Source organism: Oncorhynchus kisutch, linkage group LG22, assembly GCF_002021735.2.
Source record: "Oncorhynchus kisutch isolate 150728-3 linkage group LG22, Okis_V2, whole genome shotgun sequence".
Classification (NCBI taxonomy): Eukaryota; Metazoa; Chordata; class Actinopteri; order Salmoniformes; family Salmonidae; genus Oncorhynchus; species Oncorhynchus kisutch.
The window spans coordinates 6,982,027-7,001,252 of NC_034195.2; the positions used below are offsets into that span (position 1 = coordinate 6,982,027).

At 42.9% G+C, this 19,226-nt stretch overlaps 2 protein-coding genes across 4 annotated transcripts in view; one reads left to right on the forward strand and one right to left on the reverse strand.

The window, feature by feature from the left end:
* The window catches only part of spg11 (SPG11 vesicle trafficking associated, spatacsin), a 94,542-nt gene extending 84,184 nt beyond the window's left edge, over positions 1-10,358 (reverse strand). For 2 of the 3 annotated variants that reach the window (XM_020470018.2, XM_020470017.2), the window contains exons 1-8: positions 9,918-10,357; positions 9,561-9,748; positions 9,100-9,327; positions 8,722-8,920; positions 8,257-8,394; positions 7,696-8,078; positions 3,104-3,249; positions 2,875-3,007 (exon numbers count right to left, since the gene is read on the reverse strand). In XM_020470018.2, the coding sequence (XP_020325607.1) occupies positions 2,875-3,007; positions 3,104-3,249; positions 7,696-8,078; positions 8,257-8,394; positions 8,722-8,920; positions 9,100-9,327; positions 9,561-9,748; positions 9,918-10,147 (1,645 nt within the window). In that variant the 5' untranslated portion in view covers positions 10,148-10,357. Of the gene's footprint in view, positions 1-2,874; positions 3,008-3,103; positions 3,250-7,695; positions 8,079-8,256; positions 8,395-8,721; positions 8,921-9,099; positions 9,328-9,560; positions 9,749-9,917 lie in introns of all 3 variants that reach the window. The other variant, XM_020470019.2, reaches the window with a different exon arrangement.
* Positions 10,359-11,068: 710 nt separating this feature from the next.
* On the forward strand, positions 11,069-15,662 carry ciao2a (cytosolic iron-sulfur assembly component 2A). The gene is made up of 5 exons (XM_020470020.2): positions 11,069-11,407; positions 12,539-12,703; positions 14,154-14,203; positions 14,642-14,687; positions 14,997-15,662. The coding sequence occupies exons 1-5, from the start codon at positions 11,380-11,382 to the stop codon at positions 15,095-15,097; spliced, it is 390 nt and encodes a 129-aa protein (XP_020325609.1). The 5' UTR covers positions 11,069-11,379; the 3' UTR covers positions 15,098-15,662.
* The last annotated feature ends 3,564 nt before the right edge of the window (positions 15,663-19,226 follow it).

A 19,226-nucleotide genomic window follows, 5' to 3' on the forward strand; every position in this document is an offset into this window, starting at 1 on the left:
AAAATACGGTATACCGCCAGGAACAACATACTAGTAGACACACATACAGGAACGCAGACACATTTAAATACACATTTGTGAGTGTGTGTTTGTGATATTTATTTAATTTATGTAGTTCTGTCTTTGAGCTGGTGTTGTTTATACATTTTTTGTATTATGTCATGTTTTATGTTGTGTGGACCCCAGGAAGAGTAGCTGCTGCTTTCGCAACAGCTAATGGGGATCCTAATAAAATACCAAATACCAATACTTGTTCCTTTCTGTTTGTCAGCCACTCCCAGTGGGCTAGATTAAGGGGCTCCAAAGCTTTACCTACTATACAACGATCCAAGCAGGACTCAGGAGGCAAGGCTGATACGACAGACTGTCGGCCCAATAGCTCCCATGAGTCAATGCACAATATGAATCATTACCGTCTTAACTCTCCCCGTGTGTGTTCGTGTTTCTGTTCATGTGTCTGTGTTCCCCCAAGCATTTAATTGTCAAGCATGGTATAGGATTTGCAGATTACTTGCATTTACAACCTAGAATGTCCTCACAGTGATAATTAAATTGAAAGCTACAATGTAATGGTTATCAATGTATGCCTTATTTTCAGCCTGATTTATAACTCAGTAAAGTGTATTGACCTTGCAACACAATACTACATTACATAAACACAACAAATGGATGACAGGTGTCACTTGAACTGTACACTATTTGCAAAATGCAATATTTGAAAAGGTATTGTTGAAGTCGGAAGTTTACAAATACATTTAAATTCAGTTTTTCACCATTCCTGACATTTAATCCTAGTAACAATTCCCTGTCTTAGGTCAGTTTTGATCACCACTTTATTTAATAATGTGAAATGTCAGAATAATAGTAGAGAGAATGATTTATTTCAGCTTTCATTTGTTTCATCACATTCCCAGTGGGTCAGAAGTGTACATACACTCAATTAGTATTTGGTAGCATCGCCTTTAAATTGTTTAACTTGGATCAAACTTTTCGGGTCGCCTTCCAAAAGCTTCCCACAATACATTTTGTGAATTTTGTCCCATTCCTCCTAACAGAGCTCGCACACACTTCTTCAGTTCTGCCCAAAATGTTCTATAGGATTGAGGTCAGGGCTTTGTGATGACCACTCCAATACCTTGACTTTGTTGTCCTTAAACCATTTTGCCACATGTTTGGAAGTATGCTTGGGGTCATTGTACATTTGGAAGACCCATTTGCGACCAAGCTTTAACTTCCTGACTGTTGTCTTGAGATGTTGCTTCAATATAGCCTCATAATTTTCCTTTCTCGTGATGCCATCTATTTTGTGAAGTGTACCAGTCCCTCAAGCAGCAAAGCACTCCCACAACATGATACTGCCAACATGTGCTTCACGGTTGGGATGGTGTTCTTCAGCTTGCAAGCCTCCCCCTTATTCCTCCAAACAATGGTCATTAGGGCCAAACAATTATATTTTTGTTTCATCAGACCAGAGGACATTTCTTCAAAAAGTACAATCTTTGTCCGCTTTTTTATGGCGGACTTAGAGCAGTGGCTTCTTCATTGCTGAGCGGCCTTTAAGGGTATGTTGATATAGGACTCGTTTTACTGTGGATATAGATACTTTTGTACCCGTTTCCTCCAGCATCTTCACAAGGTCCTTTGCTGTTGTTCTGGGATTGATTTGCACTTTTTGCACCAAAGTACATTCATTTCTAGGAGACAGAACGCGTCTCCTTCCTGAGCGGTATGACAGCTGCGTGGTACCATTGTGTTTATACTCTCATCACGCACTAGCGACTCTTGTGGTGGGCCGGGCGCAGTGCACTCTGACCAGGTCGCCAGGTGTATGGTGTTTCCTCCGACACACTGGCTGGCTTCCGGGTTGGATGTGCATTGTGTCAAAAAGCAGTGTGGCTTGGTTGGGTTGTGTTTCTGGGGACGCATGGCTATCGACCTTCGCCTCTCCCGAGTCCGTACGGGAGTTGCAGCGATGAGAAAAGACGAACTACTACCAAGTGGATACCTCAAAATTGGGGAGAAAAAAGTTGTAAAATGGTTTGTTTTTTTAAGTGTATGTAAACTTCTGACCCACTGAAATTGTACAGTGAATTATAAGTGAAATAATCTGTCTGTAAACAATTGCTTGTGTCATGCACAAAGTAGATGTCCTAACCGACTTGCCAAAACTATAGTTTGTTAACAAGAAATTTGTGGAGTGGTTGAAAAATGAGTTTTAATGACTCCAACCTCAGTGAGTGAATAATTATTGAAAAATAAACAAACATCAATTGCACATGGAAATTCATAAAGCATGTAATCTTAAAGACGCCTGGGCCTCTGATAATCCCTTAAAATAACAGGAAGGTGGTGCCCCTGCACAAAGACCTGAAATAGTGTAGCATCAACATCATGGTCGAAACACACCAAGACAGTCATGAAGAGGGTACGACAACACCTTTTCCCCCTCAGGAGACTGAAACGATTTGGCATGGGTCCCCAGATCTTCCAAAAGCTCTACAGACTATTTACATTGACCCCCCCTTTGTTCTTACACTGCTGTTACTCTCTGTTATTCATCTTATCATCTATGCATAGTCACTTCACCCCTACCTACATATAGCCTTGTTATTGTTATGCAATTCTGCTTTGTTACTTTACATTTTTTACTTAATTTAAATGTAATAAATATTTTCTTAACTATTTATTGAACTGCACTATTGGTTAAGGGCTGTAAGTAAGGTCAAATAATGACAAATAATATTAGATTTGATGCATGTCAAATTTGTTCTTAGTATTAATTACTATGGCATACAATTACAATAATACTAAGTATTTATATTAGGATTCTAGGGATTTATGTGATTAATATGAAATTGATTGTAAAGGCCTTACTCTTCAGCTGGCTCTGGGTTGAGATGGCAGCTGATTGGTCAGGTAGAATATACCCAGAGGGTGGAGTCAGGACGTTCTTTTTGCTCTTCAGGAAGAAGTCCACTGTGTCCAACTGGTGGTTCTTTAGACCAGCCTACAAATACAAGACAAAGGCATGTATCGTTCTGTACGTACTGTTGTGAAATTAAGCAAACCATTTAGCCAACTGAACGGGCCCCAGGACTCCTACCTGCAAGGCGTGAATGGGGATGGCGCAGCGGCCCCATTCATTAAGGTGGCACAGAGAGTCCACTGTGCCAGCACTGCCAAATACCATTAGTCTGTTGAGCAGCTCCTCCTGTGACACAGCAAACAGTACCAGGGACAGGCCTGACGCTGCAACACACAAGAGCTACACTCAACATCAATACACACATGAATAACGAAAACATACAGTGCCTAGTGAAAGTCTACTCACAATTTTTACAGAAGAAAAGTGTGCAAGTGGTATCTAAAAAAGTATTGCATTTGATTTTTTTTCTTACCGATCTACACAACCTAATCCACATGTTGAAAGTGAACGAATATTATAGAACATTTCCCAAATTAATAAAAAATACAAAAAAATAATGATTGCATATGTCTTCACAACCCAGAGGTAATACTTGGTAGAAGCACTTTTGGCAGCCATTACAGCTGTGAATCAGATTACAGCTTAGAATAAGATTCAACCAACTTTGCACAACTCTAATAGCAACCTACAGTGGGGTCTAAAATTACTGACACACTTAATAAAGATGAGCAAAAATTACTGTATAAAATAAATAAATAAATATACTGAGCTATATTTTACGCACACAAAAAATTGGGAAATTATATTATTTTAGCAGTAAAACAATTGCTCAGAGAAAGAGATTTTAGTTTAACAATACCTCACCTAGCGAGGAGAAAGGCACTGAGCCTTACTCTCCCTTGTTTTATGAGTTGGAGAACTCATGTGGAAGGATCTTAGACGATTCCTCCATACAGAATCCTTCCAGATCATTGATATCCTTAGTCTGTGCTTATGGACTGCGCTTTACAATTCAAACTGCAGGTTTTCAAGTCCGGAGACTGAGATGGCAATTGAAAAATGTTGATTTTCTAATCATTTATAACTAATAATTTATTTGTGGATTTTGATGTATGCTTGGGGATATTGTCTTGCTAGAAGATCCATTTACAGCCAAGTTTCAGCCTCCTGGCAGAGGTAACTAGGTTTTTGGCTAAAATCTCCTGGTACTGGGAAAAAGTTTTTGATGCCGTTGACCTTAACAATAGCCCCAGGACCTGTGGAAGCAAAATAGCCCCATAACATCAAAGATCCACCATCAAAATGGCTACTGCAGGATTCCGACAAAAAACCTGCAGCAACCTGTAAACTGTGTACTCGCGCGCTGCCGTAGCCCAAGGTTCAAACCCACAGAAAACTGTGGTAACCCTGATAAAACGCACTCTGCACGCTGCTGCGCATCAAGGCAGACCAAGGCTCAAATCAGGGAAACCAGGACAAAAGGCTGTCTAACATCGACCACAGCGGCCCAAGTCTACAAGCCCCACCTTGGCAAGAACAACACTTACCTTGGGAACCTGAAAAGTCAGATCTCATACAAGGAACCGCAAGTCCAAAACAACAGGGCACCTGCTGTGACTTGATAATGCGTGCCACTTCATTGACGAACCACGGCAGCCCAAGGATCAAACCCACAGGGAAACTGTGGTAACCCGGATACATGCGCCATCTGTGCCGGACATCCACTCCCGGAACCAGCCATAAGAACACTATGAGCCACACCGGGAGCAGTTACTACATCCAATCAATACAATTTCACAAAAGGTATGTGGGGGAACCCCAACTCGCTGCAGCACAGATATCACCAATCTTCATGCCCATGAACAATGCCCAAGTAGCCGCCACACACCAGGGAGATAGCCTCCACAATCCAACAAGACAGACGCTGCTTAGAAAGCACCCTATCCTGAGCTGGATTAGCGAAACAGACAAAAAAAAGCTGGTCACAACACAGATATTCTTGTTCCTATCCATATAGGATACAGGCCATGCTGCCTTCGTTGTTCACTAGAAACAAACGGTGGGGGTGAGAAAGAGACTGCTCAAAAGCCAGCGACCCCCCCTCATAGGCATAACCTTGAGAGCAACTGGATTAGGATGTAGTTTCACTACAGGTGCAAACTTCAAACAGGAAGTGCGTGGAGATGCCCAACGTGTTTTGCCGACACCATGAGCAGTGCACATTTCTAGGAAAGGAACTTCAGGTCCACAGACTCCAACGGTTCGTACGGAGGCTCACACAGAGCGTCCAGGACCGGTGCTATAGGCTTAGACCCTGGTCCGAGCCAATGTACGGCTTTCAGGAACCGACCAACAGAGGATGAGACTCAGGGGTCGAGCCGTCCATCCGTACATGACACGCCCCAAAATGGCTGCCATATAAAACTTCAATTTGGAAAAAGAAAGGCTCCGCCCAAAAAGCTATTGCAAGAACATCAAAATGTCAACCAAAGACTCCCTCAATCTACGGGTCCCCGGCCAACAGGTGGATGATCTTCAGGAACCAGGGATGTCATTTTTGTTTTCATATCCACCACTCTTGAAAACCGTGTGTCTGAACATGAGGAAGGAACTGCGTGTTCTGATTCCCGGCCCAAGGAACCTCTGAGCTAGGACTAGCCCCCTTGTTATACTCTGTAGTAAAGAAACTCGCCACTAAATCAGCAAGATCTTTAAAACTGGGTTAAGTAACTCTTCACCGCTGCACGGACAGGAAATACCTTTCCCAAATCTGGAGGAACTCTGCTGCAGGGGAGAAAAACGCCATCAAAGGCGCATTCACCACCAATGGTTCACTCTCCCCCGCCGAATCCAAAGCAAGGGCTTCAGGCTGCCCCGGACTGAAGTCAGCCAATTCATACTCCGAAAACCCTCCAGAGCCAATCAAGGACAGTAAAACTCAGCGAAAAAAGAAACATCCCTTTTTCAAGACCCTGTCTTTCAAAGATAATTCATAAAAATCCAAATAACTTCACAGATCTTCATTGTAAATGTTTAAACACTGTTTACCATGCTTGTTCAATGAACCATAAACAATTAATGAACATGCACCTGTGGAACGGTCGTTAAGACACAAACAGCTTACAGACAGTAGGCAATTAAGGTCACAGTAATGACAACTTAGGACATTATAGAGGCCTTTCTACTGACTCTGAAAAACACCAAAAGAAAGATGCCCATGGTCCCTGCTTAACTGCGTGAACATGCCTTAGGAATGCTGCAAGGAGGCATGAGGACTGCAGATGTGGCCAGGGCAATAAATCTCAATGTCCGTACTGTGAGCAACCTAAGACAGCACTACAGGGAGAAAGGACGGACAGCTGATAGTCCTCGCAGTGGCAGACCACGTATAACAACATTTGCAGAAGATCGGTACATCCGAACATCCCACCTACGGGACAGGTATAGGATGGCAACAACAACTGCCCGAGTTACGCCAGGAACACACAATTCCTCCATCAGTGCTCAGACTGTCCGCAATAGGCTGAGAGAAGATGGACTGAGGGCTTGTAAGCCTGTTGTAAGGCAGGTCCTCACCAGACATCACCGGCAACAACGTCGCCTATGGGCACAAACCCACCGTCACTGGACCAGACAGGACTGGCCAAAAGTGCTCTTCACTGACGAGTTGTGGTTTTGTCTCACCAGGGGTGATTGTCAGATTCGTGTTTATCGTCAAAGGAATGAGCGTTACACCGAGGCCTCTACTCTGGAGCGTGATCGATTTGGAGGTGGAGGGACCGTCATGGTCTGGGGAGGTGTGTCACAGCATCATCGGACTGAGCTTGTTGTCATTGCAGGCAAACTCAACGCTGTGCGTTACAGGGAAGACATCCTCCTCCCTCATGTGGTACCCTTCCTGCAGGCTCATCCTGAAATTACCCTGGTTTCATCAACTGTGCACCCGTATCAACTGCATGTCTGTCATTTGCCATTATACACCAGTGCCTGTGGAGTTATTTTAGGACATCAGACATGACAATAATACATGCTAATAGCTAAATAGTTAACTAGCGAGACAGCCACTTCAAAACATAGTGTAGTTTGGCTGGTAATCTTGCTAGTTTGTTGTATGTCATTATTTTATCTTCTGCGCAAATGTCTCTTTTGCTCCTTTGGCAGCAACCCAATGCCACATGCAGGTGATGCACACAACATTCATTTTCCAGGATTTTAATTCTGACAAAAAAATTGCTATAAATGGGCTCACTAACTAGCAATGAATATCAACAAATGTACACTCCACTACGCACGCTTTGATCACGAAAACATATTCTTCTGACTGCATGATTGAATCACCGCTCGTCACGGTCAATGCAGGCCTACAATATTATAGTCCGATGCGCTCTGCAGAAATTTGGAGGACAGTGTACAACACATTGCGTGGTTGTAAGATGTTTTTTTTTTTTACTTGTCCAATCGAACAACTTTAATCCATTTTCTTCTTGTCTGACCCATGGTTTTCTTGTCTGACCCATCTGTCTTCTTGTCTGTCCCATGGTTTTATACTTGTCCTGGCAAGCGGATAGTACGTTATACTGATCGACAAACTGAAAAGTTACCTTTTTTTCATCAAAATGTATCTAGCTTAGTAAATTTGGTTGGGAATCATTGATGGACAGCAATATTCAAACCGTGTCTCTGATTTTCAAGCAGATTTGAGTCATGGCTGAGACTGGACCACTCAGGAACACTAAACACCTCTCATATGTGTGCAGTAGCAGACTCACTCTTCAGAAGCAGGCTGAGCTGCTCCTCTGCGGTACGCTGGATAGGCACGGTGGGCGAGGTGGGCCGGTGGTATGTAACACTCTGGGACTGCAGATCCCAGAAGGCCACAGTTGTCTCGCTGTTGCCAGGGGAGACAAAGGTCAACACAGTGGAGAATTCAGAAACAGAGAGCAGCACTGGGGTAGTTGTGTAGGGCACAGAGAATTGCATGGTGGCTCCCCCTGATGGGACTCTGCTCTGGGAGAGCTTGGCAGCGATAGCTGCCCGCCCACACTCGATGTGGGGGAAATCCTTAAACCAAGGAGCCCCCAGAGTCTGAGGAGAAGAGGGAGGGGTAGCCTTGGCCTTGTTGTACAGAGAAGTCAGCCTAGCTTCCCAGGACCTGGAGATAACGGGAAGGGGGAGAGAGGAAAACAAATAATTATTTTCCTCATTTAACTTTCAGGGAATTAAAGATAAAAACAAAAAATGGTATGCAATACACTCCCCTTTAACTAAAATGCAATGTACAACACTGACAGAGAATTCTATTCTGTTCTATTCTGTGCTCTTCCTCTTACCGGTCAGTGCTGAAGGAGGTGCCCAGCACAGTGTGGCTGTAGATGGAGCTGGAGAGGCTGTCCTCATCACAGGGACCCTGGGGCCTGAGGGGAGGGCGACTGGGGACCACTCGACACATCAGATGCTCTGGGTACATCCTATCAGGACGACAGGAAAAATCCACAACAACTTCTGTTAATTAAAGGAAGAAGGGTTTCATAGGAAACCCTTCTCAATTTGCCTTTCCTTGATGGCTTGTGTCCTCCCTCCTCGCCTCCTAAAAACGCATTGAAGGAAAAGGTACCAAGGGCGGAACCAAGGATGTTCTCCTTGAATGCTTTTGGGAAAGAGCCAAAGAAAAAGGAAGCAAGGAATCAAGAAAATACCAATTGTGAGACATCCAGATGGACTGAACAGATTGAATCACAAGTAAACCATCTTGGTGAGTCTCAGTGATAGTTCTTCCCTGTTTACTGCTGAAATACCTGAAGTAGTGGTTGAGGTCGACAGCAAAGGCAGTGTTAGACTGAGTGGCAGCAACAGCAGTACCCAGGTCAGGAGACACCTGGAGGAGACAGAAGGAGTCCAGGTAGGGGGCCGGCTCATCTTCCCCCAGCCCAGCAGTGTGGTACGAGGGCAGGTCTACACTGGCCAGCTTCCTCCCCTCAGCACTGTCAAACACATCTGGAGCACTGTGTTAAAGATAGAGCAGTATACTGAAAGACAATCAGGATCAGAGTAAGATACTACGACTTAGTTGTGAGAGATGCCTGTAGACTCCTATGGCAGTTATGGCTACCATAGAAGTCTGCACAGCCCTGTGTCTCAGGGCTAACTACTACACATAAAATTGCTAAGGATACATATGACTCCAGGTGTGGTCAACACAAAGAGTATGCCTCTGCAGAGCTGGTAGTCAGTGCATGTGTCCAGGGGGGCCTTTGGGGGCAGAACGATGCTGCAGCAGGACAGGGTCCCCGGTTCAGCCCCCTGCTGCCACTGCAGCTGCACCACAACACTGGAGTTGAGCAGGAGAAAGCTTCTGGCATCCACAAAGGACAGCAGCCTCAAGGACACCACCTCAGCCACACCTGCAGAATCAAAATGCAAGCAGTGCAGTTTAGTATAGGTTACGAATTCATATGGATAGATTAAAGTTGGAATGTATGTAAAATAACACTCAAAGCTATGAAAATAACAATGAGTACAACTTCAGGCACAACTGCTAATTCTGTGTACCCTAATGTAGTCTCTAAAACAAATATAATCCACTACTTTCAATCTGAATTAAACTGATAATGATAAAGACATTGGCGTCACGTACTCGGGGCTTTCTCCTTGACCAGCTGCAGTAGCTTCTCTGCTGTGAACTCAGAGGCAGAGACAAGAGGGCCAGAGGTAGGGCCCTCTGCTTCTAGTTCATAAAGTGTCAGCTCACACTCAGAGCTCACAGCCAGAAGTCTAGGGTTGCCACGGGCTCCATTGTAAACTGTCACCTCCTCCCAGGCAAAGCTACAGACAGCGAGGAATTCATTCAATTAGAGAACTTTTTGAAGATATAGCACGCACCCACGCACAGACAGACAGACAGACAGACACGAGATGTGTGAACCAATCCCGTCATCAATGTGGAAACAAATGCATACGGCAGTTGACATTTCTTTTAGCTCACTTTACTCACTCTGTATATGTGCCATCCACCGTTCTCCCCGGTGCCTTGCTCTCTGAAATGTCGCCGACTGTCAGCACCCCAGCACCACTCAAGCAGCAGAGCAGGGAGCAGCCTTGGGCCATTTTAGCTTTTGCTGTGTCCACAACATTTTCACAGAGGTTGCTCTCCGGGATGAGAGCGACTTCTAATGCACAGTTATCTCGAGTTTCAGATCTGTGCAACATATTTATCATAATCATGTCGAATTTGATGCAGATGCCTTACAACTGATACGATCTCATATGTAATTTAGCTATTTACAGTTGTATATACTCAGCTGTCGACTTGTCGTCAAATGAGAGAACAATTCAAATAGAATTTGGACATTATCGTTTTCTTTTTCGTGGATGTGTGTTCCTCTTTCACGTAAACATTCTGACCTACATCCTGACACAAATCACATGACATGCGTTCTCTGTATCAGATGATTAACTATTGCCCAATAGTAGAACGAAAAAATATATACATAAAAGACAGTAATAATCAAGCAAGGATAGCGCTCATATATTTTTCTCCAGAGGCATTACAAGGAATCCTGTCGATGAATGCTCCTTGCTCACAGCCACCCGAGCCTGTGTGGTGGTGTGCTTTGAACTGTGACTGAAGTAGTGTGATGGTTGTTTAATTTGTTTTTTATATGTCTGCAATGGAATATGTTGTTGTTTTTTCCAATACCCCATACAGTAGGTGTAGTCTTCCATAAAACGTAAAAGAAAAGCAGAGCAAGGATAGCATCACTGTTGAAACCTTGATATTTTACACCCTAAATTGCCGTTTAAAGGCAAATTGTTGAAAATATTAATACATTAATGAATACACCAAATAATAATTCCTAAATGATTATGCATGCAGAGCAGAAAACCGAACTTGTATTGATCTTGCAGCGTTTGCTTTCGCCTGAATCTGAAGGAGGAAGTAAACAGCCAGCACAGGCTTTCGTTTTGCTTCCCACTAGATAACACAGCCACAAAGACGATGTTTGCTAACGTAAAAATTTATGAAAACAAACATGTACTTTTTGGGATTCATTTAAGGTTAGGGTTATGCATGTTTAAGCATTGTGGTTAAGGTTAGCGTTATGTTTAAAATTAAGATAGCGTTGTTTTTTAAATGGGCGGGGTTTATAACTTTGTTACTGTGTTAACTAGTGACGACTTTTTGTTTGTCACAACCTACGCAGATGTCAAAGCTTAAGTCTTCTTATAAAAACCGCGTTGATGAGCCAATCCATATGCTAGTATGTTTTATTAAACGGTGAACATACTGTCTAGTTTAGGGGAGCGTGAAAACACTGATGTCAAAGTCTCAGAAAGCTCGAGTATATGAAAAATGTAAATAGTGTCTAGCTTTGCCTCACTTAGTTACATTGAGTCACAAAGTATTGCAGTTCACCGGATTGCCAGACAACACGAATGCACCAAGGACCCAAAATATGGAAGAGAAAGCATTAGAAGTATACGGTAAATTGGTTTATTTGCATCTTGATACAGCTAGTTCGCTAACGTTATAGACAGGTTTTCTAGGCTGCGTGCTAGTATTGTTTTATTTATTTGATTGAATCTTTATTTAATTAGGCCAGTTATGGTTATCTTAGCCTGGTCCCAGAACAGTTTATGTGTTGACAAGTCTGGTCGTTGTTTTTTTTATTTAATTGTTTTATTTCACCTTTATTTAACCAGGTAGGCAAGTTGAGAACAAGTTCTCATTTACAATTGAGACCTGGCCAAGATAAAGCAAAGCAGTTCCACACATACAACAACACAGAGTTGCACATGGAGTAAAACAAACATACAGTCAATAATACAGTAGAAAAAATAAGTCTATATACAATGTGAGCAAATGAGGTGAGATAAGGGAGGTAAAGGCAAAAAAAAAAGGCCATGGTGGCAAAGTAAATACAATATAGCAAGTAAAACACTGAAATGGTAGATTTGCAGTGGAAGAATGTGCAAGGTAGTAATATAAATAATGGGGTGCAAAGGAGCTAAATAAATAAATACAGTAGGGGGAGAGGTAGTTGTTTGGGCTAAATTATAGATGGGCTATGTACAGGTGCAGTAATCTGTGAGCTGCTCTGACAGTTGGTGCTTAAAGCTAGTGAGGGAGATAAGTGTTTCCAGTTTCAGAGATTTTTGTAGTTCGTTCCAGTCATTGGCAGCAGAGAACTGGAAGGAGAGGCGGCCAAAGAAAGAATTGGTTTTGGGGGTGACCAGAGAGATATACCTGCTGGAGCGCGTGCTATAGGTGGGTGATGCGATGGTGACCAGTGAGCTGAGATAAGGGGAGACTTTACCTAGCAGGGTCTTGTAGATGACATGGAGTCAGTGGGTTTGGCGACGAGTATGAAGCGAGGGCCAGCCAACGAGTGCGTACAGGTCACAATGATTGTAACGCCTAAGTGACCAACGGAGAGACCGCACTAAAAGATCTGAGATTGTTTTACAATTTCTTATTTTCTCTGATAATGAAACATTCGGACAACTGCTAATTTCAACTGATAGCTAGCTAGTTGTCAGTATAACCAGCTGAAATAGTTAACATTTCTAAGTGATGTGCTTGTTCACCACCTCAACCCCAATTTCTTTCCCCAGATGTCATTCGCACTATTCGAGACCCAGAGAAACCTAACACGTTGGAGGAATTGGATGTCGTGTCAGAAGAATGTGTTGAAGTTCAAGAGCTTGGAGAGGACGAGTATCTCATAATTATCAAGTTCTCCCCAACTGTCCCACACTGCTCTCTGGCAACACTAATCGGTGTGTCTCTGTTTCAACTGATAAGAAACAACCGTTCATAACTGACATGAACAGAAATAGATATTTAGCCTCTTGCATCCATACTGATAGAATGTTTTATGTGACAACACTACAGTGGCATTCTCATAGTCTTGTCGCAGATCTGTTTGTGCTGTTGACATCTCCATTGCTTACATTGCTTACATTGCTGTTGCTGTCAAGCCTAACATAACGAGTGACAAGGAGTTGGCATGATAGCATAAACAGACTAACACTCAGGCTACCATTCCTATAGAGCTACAACTATCTCTACTACATTCTTGTCTACCTCAAAGTTGGCAGCACAGGCAGAGAATGTAAGAGTCTGTGAGGCCCCTTTTCCTATCCTTTTAATAAATAGGGATATGATAAAGTGCCATGCAATGTTGTCTTTGAAGCTATAGTGACATCGGTGGCCATTGACCGATAACTGGAGCACAAGCAGGCACCTCTCCAACCATACTCTGGCGTATTAGTGCACTCAGACTGGCATGACTGAAATGCAACAGACTTTGCATTTTATACTTCCACTAGTTTCAGTTTCTACTTCCACAAGGTTGTCAAGTAACTCGACATAGGTGGTCTGACTTAATGTAGCATTGATCTACTTTGTCTAGACCTACTGAGTGTAAGAAACATTAGGAATACCTGCTCATTCCATGACAGACCGACCAGGTGATTCTAGGTGAAAGCTATGATCCATTATTGATGCCACTTGTTAAATCCACTTCAATCAGTGTAGATGAAGGGGAGGAGACAGGTAAAATAAGGAATTGCAAGCCTGGAGATAATTGAGACGTGGCTTGTATATGTATGCCATTCAGAGGGTGAATTGGCAACACAAAATATTTAAGTGCCTTTTGAGCGGGGTATGGTAGTATGTACCAGGCGCACTGATTTATGTGTCAAGAACTGCAACGCTGCTGGGTTTCTCACAACAGTTTCCCATGTGTGTCAAGAATGGTACTCCACCCAAAGAACATCCAGCCAACTGCTTTCAACACCTTGTAGAGTCCATGCCCTGGTGAATTGAGGCTGTTCTGTGGGGAAACGGGTGTGAAATTCAATATTAGGAAGGTGTTCCTAATGTTTCTAACACTCAGTGAATGTTCCCAATCATTCTCTGAAGGGGACGAATGTTAAATGGCAGTCTCATGAGAAACCCCTGCTTTTCACTCTCTTTGTAACATGACCTTCTTCCCACAGGGTCAATTAACTCTGTTCTATGGATATATATATATATATTTTTTTAAATCTGTTTCCCCTATATGTGTTCAGCAGCGGGTATAAGAAATATAATATAGATGTATAACCCCCCCCCCCCCCCCCCCCCCCTAACTCTGCCACCGCTGCTTAAAAGAAACCCTAGGGGAAACACAGAAATTGCCTACTTCAGACATCAATGTAAGTTATTCTGTAACGTGTGTTTCAGGCCTGTGCTTACAAGTTAAACTGCAAAGATGCTTGCCGTTTAAACACAAGGTAAGCAGCTAGGGGATTACACCCATCAGAGGAAAAATGTTATCATACAACTAATCCCTAAATCAATGTTGATGCACAAAATGTTAGTCTGTTTAGTAAGAACACGTTCTCTCATCCAGTGATTTGTCATTAAGAAAAGTCCTATTTTCCAAACCTTTGATGCATAGCGCTTTGTCTTATTTCCAAGGGTAGTCTCTGAAGCCAATAATTTAAATGGTTTATAATGCGGTGCCTCTGGAACAAAGGGGCTCCTATGAAAATGCAGTGTGGTTGTTTTCTGGTTCTGGTTGTATCTCTGGTGTGCTAACCTCCAACCCTTCTCCCTGATTAGACCTGTCTGTGGGAACACACACACACTTAGTTTTTCCAACTTCATGCAGATGAATTGCTTATTTATTGTTATTTTAAAGTGTAAATGTATCTGTTCTTGTTCAACAGTTGGACATTTTCATTTCTGAGGGAACCCATTCTACTGAGGAAGATAGTAAGTGTTATTACTTACAACACCACCTTATCCGTATCTCCAGAAAATGTATTTTGAATAAAAGAGAAATGTCAGACATTGGATATATTTTGTATTTACACACGAAAAGCCCAACTATAATTTGTCTTATGAAACCAGTAATTCTGTGAACCCCTATTGGTAATATTTTACAGACCTTCAGGCTTTAACTCAGCGGGAATAACATTTACTTGTGGTGCTCAGACAATCCAGGTTCAAACCCATTTGGTCCCATTTATGCAGTTGGACAATAGAAGGAAACCTATTGTGATTTTATCCATTTCCCTCCAGTTAACAAACAGATCAACGACAAGGAGAGGGTAGCAGCTGCTATGGAGAACCCCAACCTGCGGGACATTGTGGAGCAGTGCGTTACTGAACCTGATGACTGAGCCAATGGACTGACATCTCAGTTACTTTAGACCAAGGTATTCAATAGGCACCAAATGGAAGAAAATGGACTGAAACAGGGGGGTACTAGCTGAAGTTGTCCATTTAGAAATGCTAGTTTTTGCTTTCCGTTGTAAAACATTTTGCTACTGTGTACCCTAATGAATGCGACCCAGCCATCAACTTAAAATCGTAGCCATCGTGGAATATGTGTGTTTTTTTTTTTTTATACAAGTGCCTGGAGGATATGTCGGAGATTACCTGATCGGAACTGTTCAAATTTCCTAAATCCTTTTGTGAATAACAACCATGGTAAAAAAAATAAGTCCAAATCCGTAACAGAATTCCAACTTGAAGTTTATTGTAATCATGAAAGAATCACTAAGGGATAAGATGAAGAGTTGCAGGAAAATGTGAGAACTTCCCAGTTAGTTTTTAGACTTCTGAGCAACGTCCCTCGAACAATCGCCACAGAATGGACAGCAGTGTATATGGCTTTGTCTTGTTTGATCTTTTTCTAACATCATAATTGAAATAGGAAATAAAACCTATTCCTAAAAAAGCTGATATTTGTTTTGAGGTGAATTTGTATTTTTTTTTGTATCTTTTCTGCTGGGGTTATTTTTCACCTGAAATGGCTAAATGCATCATTATTCTGCCGAAGGGGGCGGAGTTAGCTTTAGAGTTCTGTCTTACTATCCAGGTGTGTACCCAAACAGTTCGAGCTTCTACTTTAAAAAATCCACCTATCCAGAAATTAGTCTCTCACTGTTGCTGCTTGTTATAGCCCCCAGCTGTGCCCTGGACACCATATGGGAATTGATTGCCCCCCGTCTATCTTCAGAGTTCTTACTGTTAGGTGACCTAAACTGGGATATGCTTAACACCCCGGCTGTCCTACAATCTAAGCTAGATGCCCTCAATCTCTCGCAAATTATCACGGAACCTAGCAGGTACAACCCTACATCCGTAAACACAGGCACCATCATAGATATCATCCTGACCAAAGTGCCCTTCAAATACACCTTTGCTGTCTTCAACCAGGATCTCAGCAATCATTGCCTGCGTCCGTAATGGGTCTGCGGTCAAACGACCACCACTCATCACTGTCAAACGCTCCCTAAAATACTTCAGCGAGCAGGCCTTTCTAATTGACATGCCCCGAGGATGCCTGGTTGTTCTTTAAAAGTGCCTTCCTCACCATCTTAATAAGCATGCCCCTTTCAAAAAATGTAGAACTAAGAACAGATAGCCCCTTGTTCTCTCGTGACTTGACTGCCCTTGGCTAGCACAAACATCCTGTGGCGTACTGCATTCGCATCGACTAGCCCCCTGCGATATGCAATTTTTCAGGGAAGTCATGAACCAATATACACAGTCATTTAGGAAAGCAAAGGCTAGCTTTTTCAAGCTTACATTTTTATCCTGTAGCACTAATTTCAAAAGGTTTTGGGACACAAGTCCATGGAGAATAAGAGCACCTCCTCCCAGCTGCCCACTGCACTGAGGCTAGGAAACACTGTCATCACCGATAAATCCACGATAATTAAACATTTCAACAAGCATTTTTCTACGGCTGGCCATGCTTTCCACCTGGCTGCCCCCCCGTCGTCTCATCACCCGAATCCAGGCAGCTGATATTCTGAAAGCGTTGCAAAATCTGAACCCCCTACAAATCAGCTGGGCTAGACAATCTGGACCCTCTCTTTCTAAAATTATCTGCCGCAATTGTTGCAACTCCTATTACTAGCCTGTTCAACCTCTTTTTCGTATAGTCTGAGATCCCTAAAGATTGGAAAGCTGCCACGGTCATCCCCCTCTTCAAAGGGGGATACACTCTGCAGCAACAGTGAGAGACAAATTTCTGGTTTTCAATCCAGGTCCTGGGGACCCAAAGGGGTGCACAATGTTGTTTTTGCCATAGCACTACACAGCTGATTCAAATTATAAACTCATCAAAAGGCCTGATTTGAATCAGGTGTGTACTGCTGGGGTAAAAACAAAAATGTGCACCCCTTTGGGTCCCCAGGACCAGGATTGAAAACCACTGCTCTAGCCCCAAACTGTTACAGACCTATATCCGCCCTGCCTTTCTAAAATCTTCAAAAGCGAAGTTAACAAACAGATCACCGGCCATTTCGAATCCCACCGTACCTTCTCCGCAATGTAATCTGGTTTCCGAGCTGGTCATGGGTGCATTTCAGCCACGCTCAAGGTCCTAAATGATATCATAAACTCCATCGATAAGACCGTACTGTGCAGCTGTATTCATCGCTCTGGCCAATGCTTTCGACTCTGTCAACCACAACATTCTTATCGGCAAACTCAATAGCCTTGGTTTCTCAAACGACTGCCTCGCCTGGTTCACCAACTACTTCGCAGACAGAGTTCAATGTGTCAAATTGGAGGGCCTGTTGTCCGGACCTCTGGCAATCTCTATGGGAGTCCCACAGGGTTCAATTCCCGGGCCGATTCTCTTCTCTGTACAATTTGCTATCACAGTGCCATCCGTTTTGTCACTCTAAAGCTCTATATACTACCCACCACTGCGACCTGTATGCTCTCTATGGCTGTCCATCTCTACATATCTGTCGCCAAACCCGCTGGCTCCAGGTCATCTAAGTCTTTGCTATGTATAGCTCCGCCTTATCTCAGCTCACTGGTCACCATAGCAACACCCACCCGTAGCACCCGCTCCAGCATGTATATTGCACTGGTCATCCCCAAAGCCAACACCTGTGGCTGCCTTTCCTTCCAGTTCTCTGCTGTCAATGACTGGAACGAATTGCAAGAGTCACTGATGATGGAGACTCATCTCCCTCACCAACTATAAGCATCAGCTGTCAGAGCAGCTTACCGATCACTGCACCTGTACACAGCCCATCTGTAAATAGCCCACCCAACTACCTCATCCCGTATTGTTTTTGCCCTTTTGCACCCCAGTATCTCTACTTGCACAACTCACTCCAGTGTTAATGCTAAACTGTAATTATTTTTCCACTATGGCCTATTTATTGCCTAACCTCCTGAATCTTCCTACATATGCACACACTGTATATAGATGTTTCTATTGTTATTGACTACGTTTGTTTATCCCATGTGTAACTTGTTTTTGTCGCTTTGCTTTATCTTGGCCAGGTTGCAGTTGTAATTGAGAACTTGTAATTGAGAACTAATTTTGCTGGAAAATTATTTTAACATGTGTTTTTCCTGCCTATGGTATAAATGGACTCACTGGACAACAATGCTCTAACGGTTACATAGAGGGATATATAAAAATGTAGAGCAGGTAATGTTTCAAAAGTTGTGTCCCTTCTGTAATGAAGGTACCATTCCAGTGGAGGGCACTGTTGATCTAATCACCGTACTTTATCTGGGAGTGAAGCTTAAACTGGACATAGTAGGATAGCAGGTGTGAAACTTCACATGCAAGACGTTTTTAATAGAAAATGATTTTGAATCATACACATTTCCCTCGCCATGACATTACACAATGACAAACATTTGAGAGGTAGCCTGGTCCACCATTCTGATCTCTGCGCTCTCGTTTCATGCGAATCAGAACGTAAGCTCTCGAACAGCATGGTCGAAAAAAGTTAGTTGAGTCACTGAAGTGGGACAATAGTCAAACCTCAATTAGCAATAGTCTTGTCTGTTTTTCTGCCATGTCCACCAATATGAAAGAGAATATCCAATGCAGGTGAACCATGATATACACTGAGTGTACAAAACATTAGAAACACCTTCACTTTCACATGACCGGCCGACGTGGTGAAAGCTATGATCCCTTACTGATGTCACCTGTTAAATCCATTTCAATCTGTGTTGATGAAGGGGAGGAGACTGATTAACTAAGTTATTTTAAGCCTCGCCATGATTGGGCACATGGGCGGTAAGAAAAAAAGGAAGCGTGCAACATATATAAAATATGGACTGGGATTGCGCAAGCCTTCTGGATGATCTGGAGAAGGAGAATATGGTGGACTATAATAAATAAATGAGTTAAGTAGGATGTTTGAATATCGACTAGAGGATCTCACAGAACTTTTGGAAGAGCTTGAGGAGGAAATTGAACATGAGTGAGAATGAATTAACTGCAGGTTGAGTGATGACTGCTAAGAAGATATTGAG

What these genes read in the sequence shown, in the direction of transcription:
- ciao2a (XM_020470020.2), top strand. Translation starts at nt 11,380, where the DNA reads ATGGAAGAGAAAGCATTAGAAGTATACG. An exon ending in GAAAGCATTAGAAGTATACG is followed by an intron (nt 11,408 to 12,538) that starts GTAAATTGGTTT and finishes TTCTTTCCCCAG; the next exon opens with ATGTCATTCGCACTATTCGA. An exon ending in CCATTCTACTGAGGAAGATA is followed by an intron (nt 14,688 to 14,996) that starts GTAAGTGTTATT and finishes ATTTCCCTCCAG; the next exon opens with TTAACAAACAGATCAACGAC.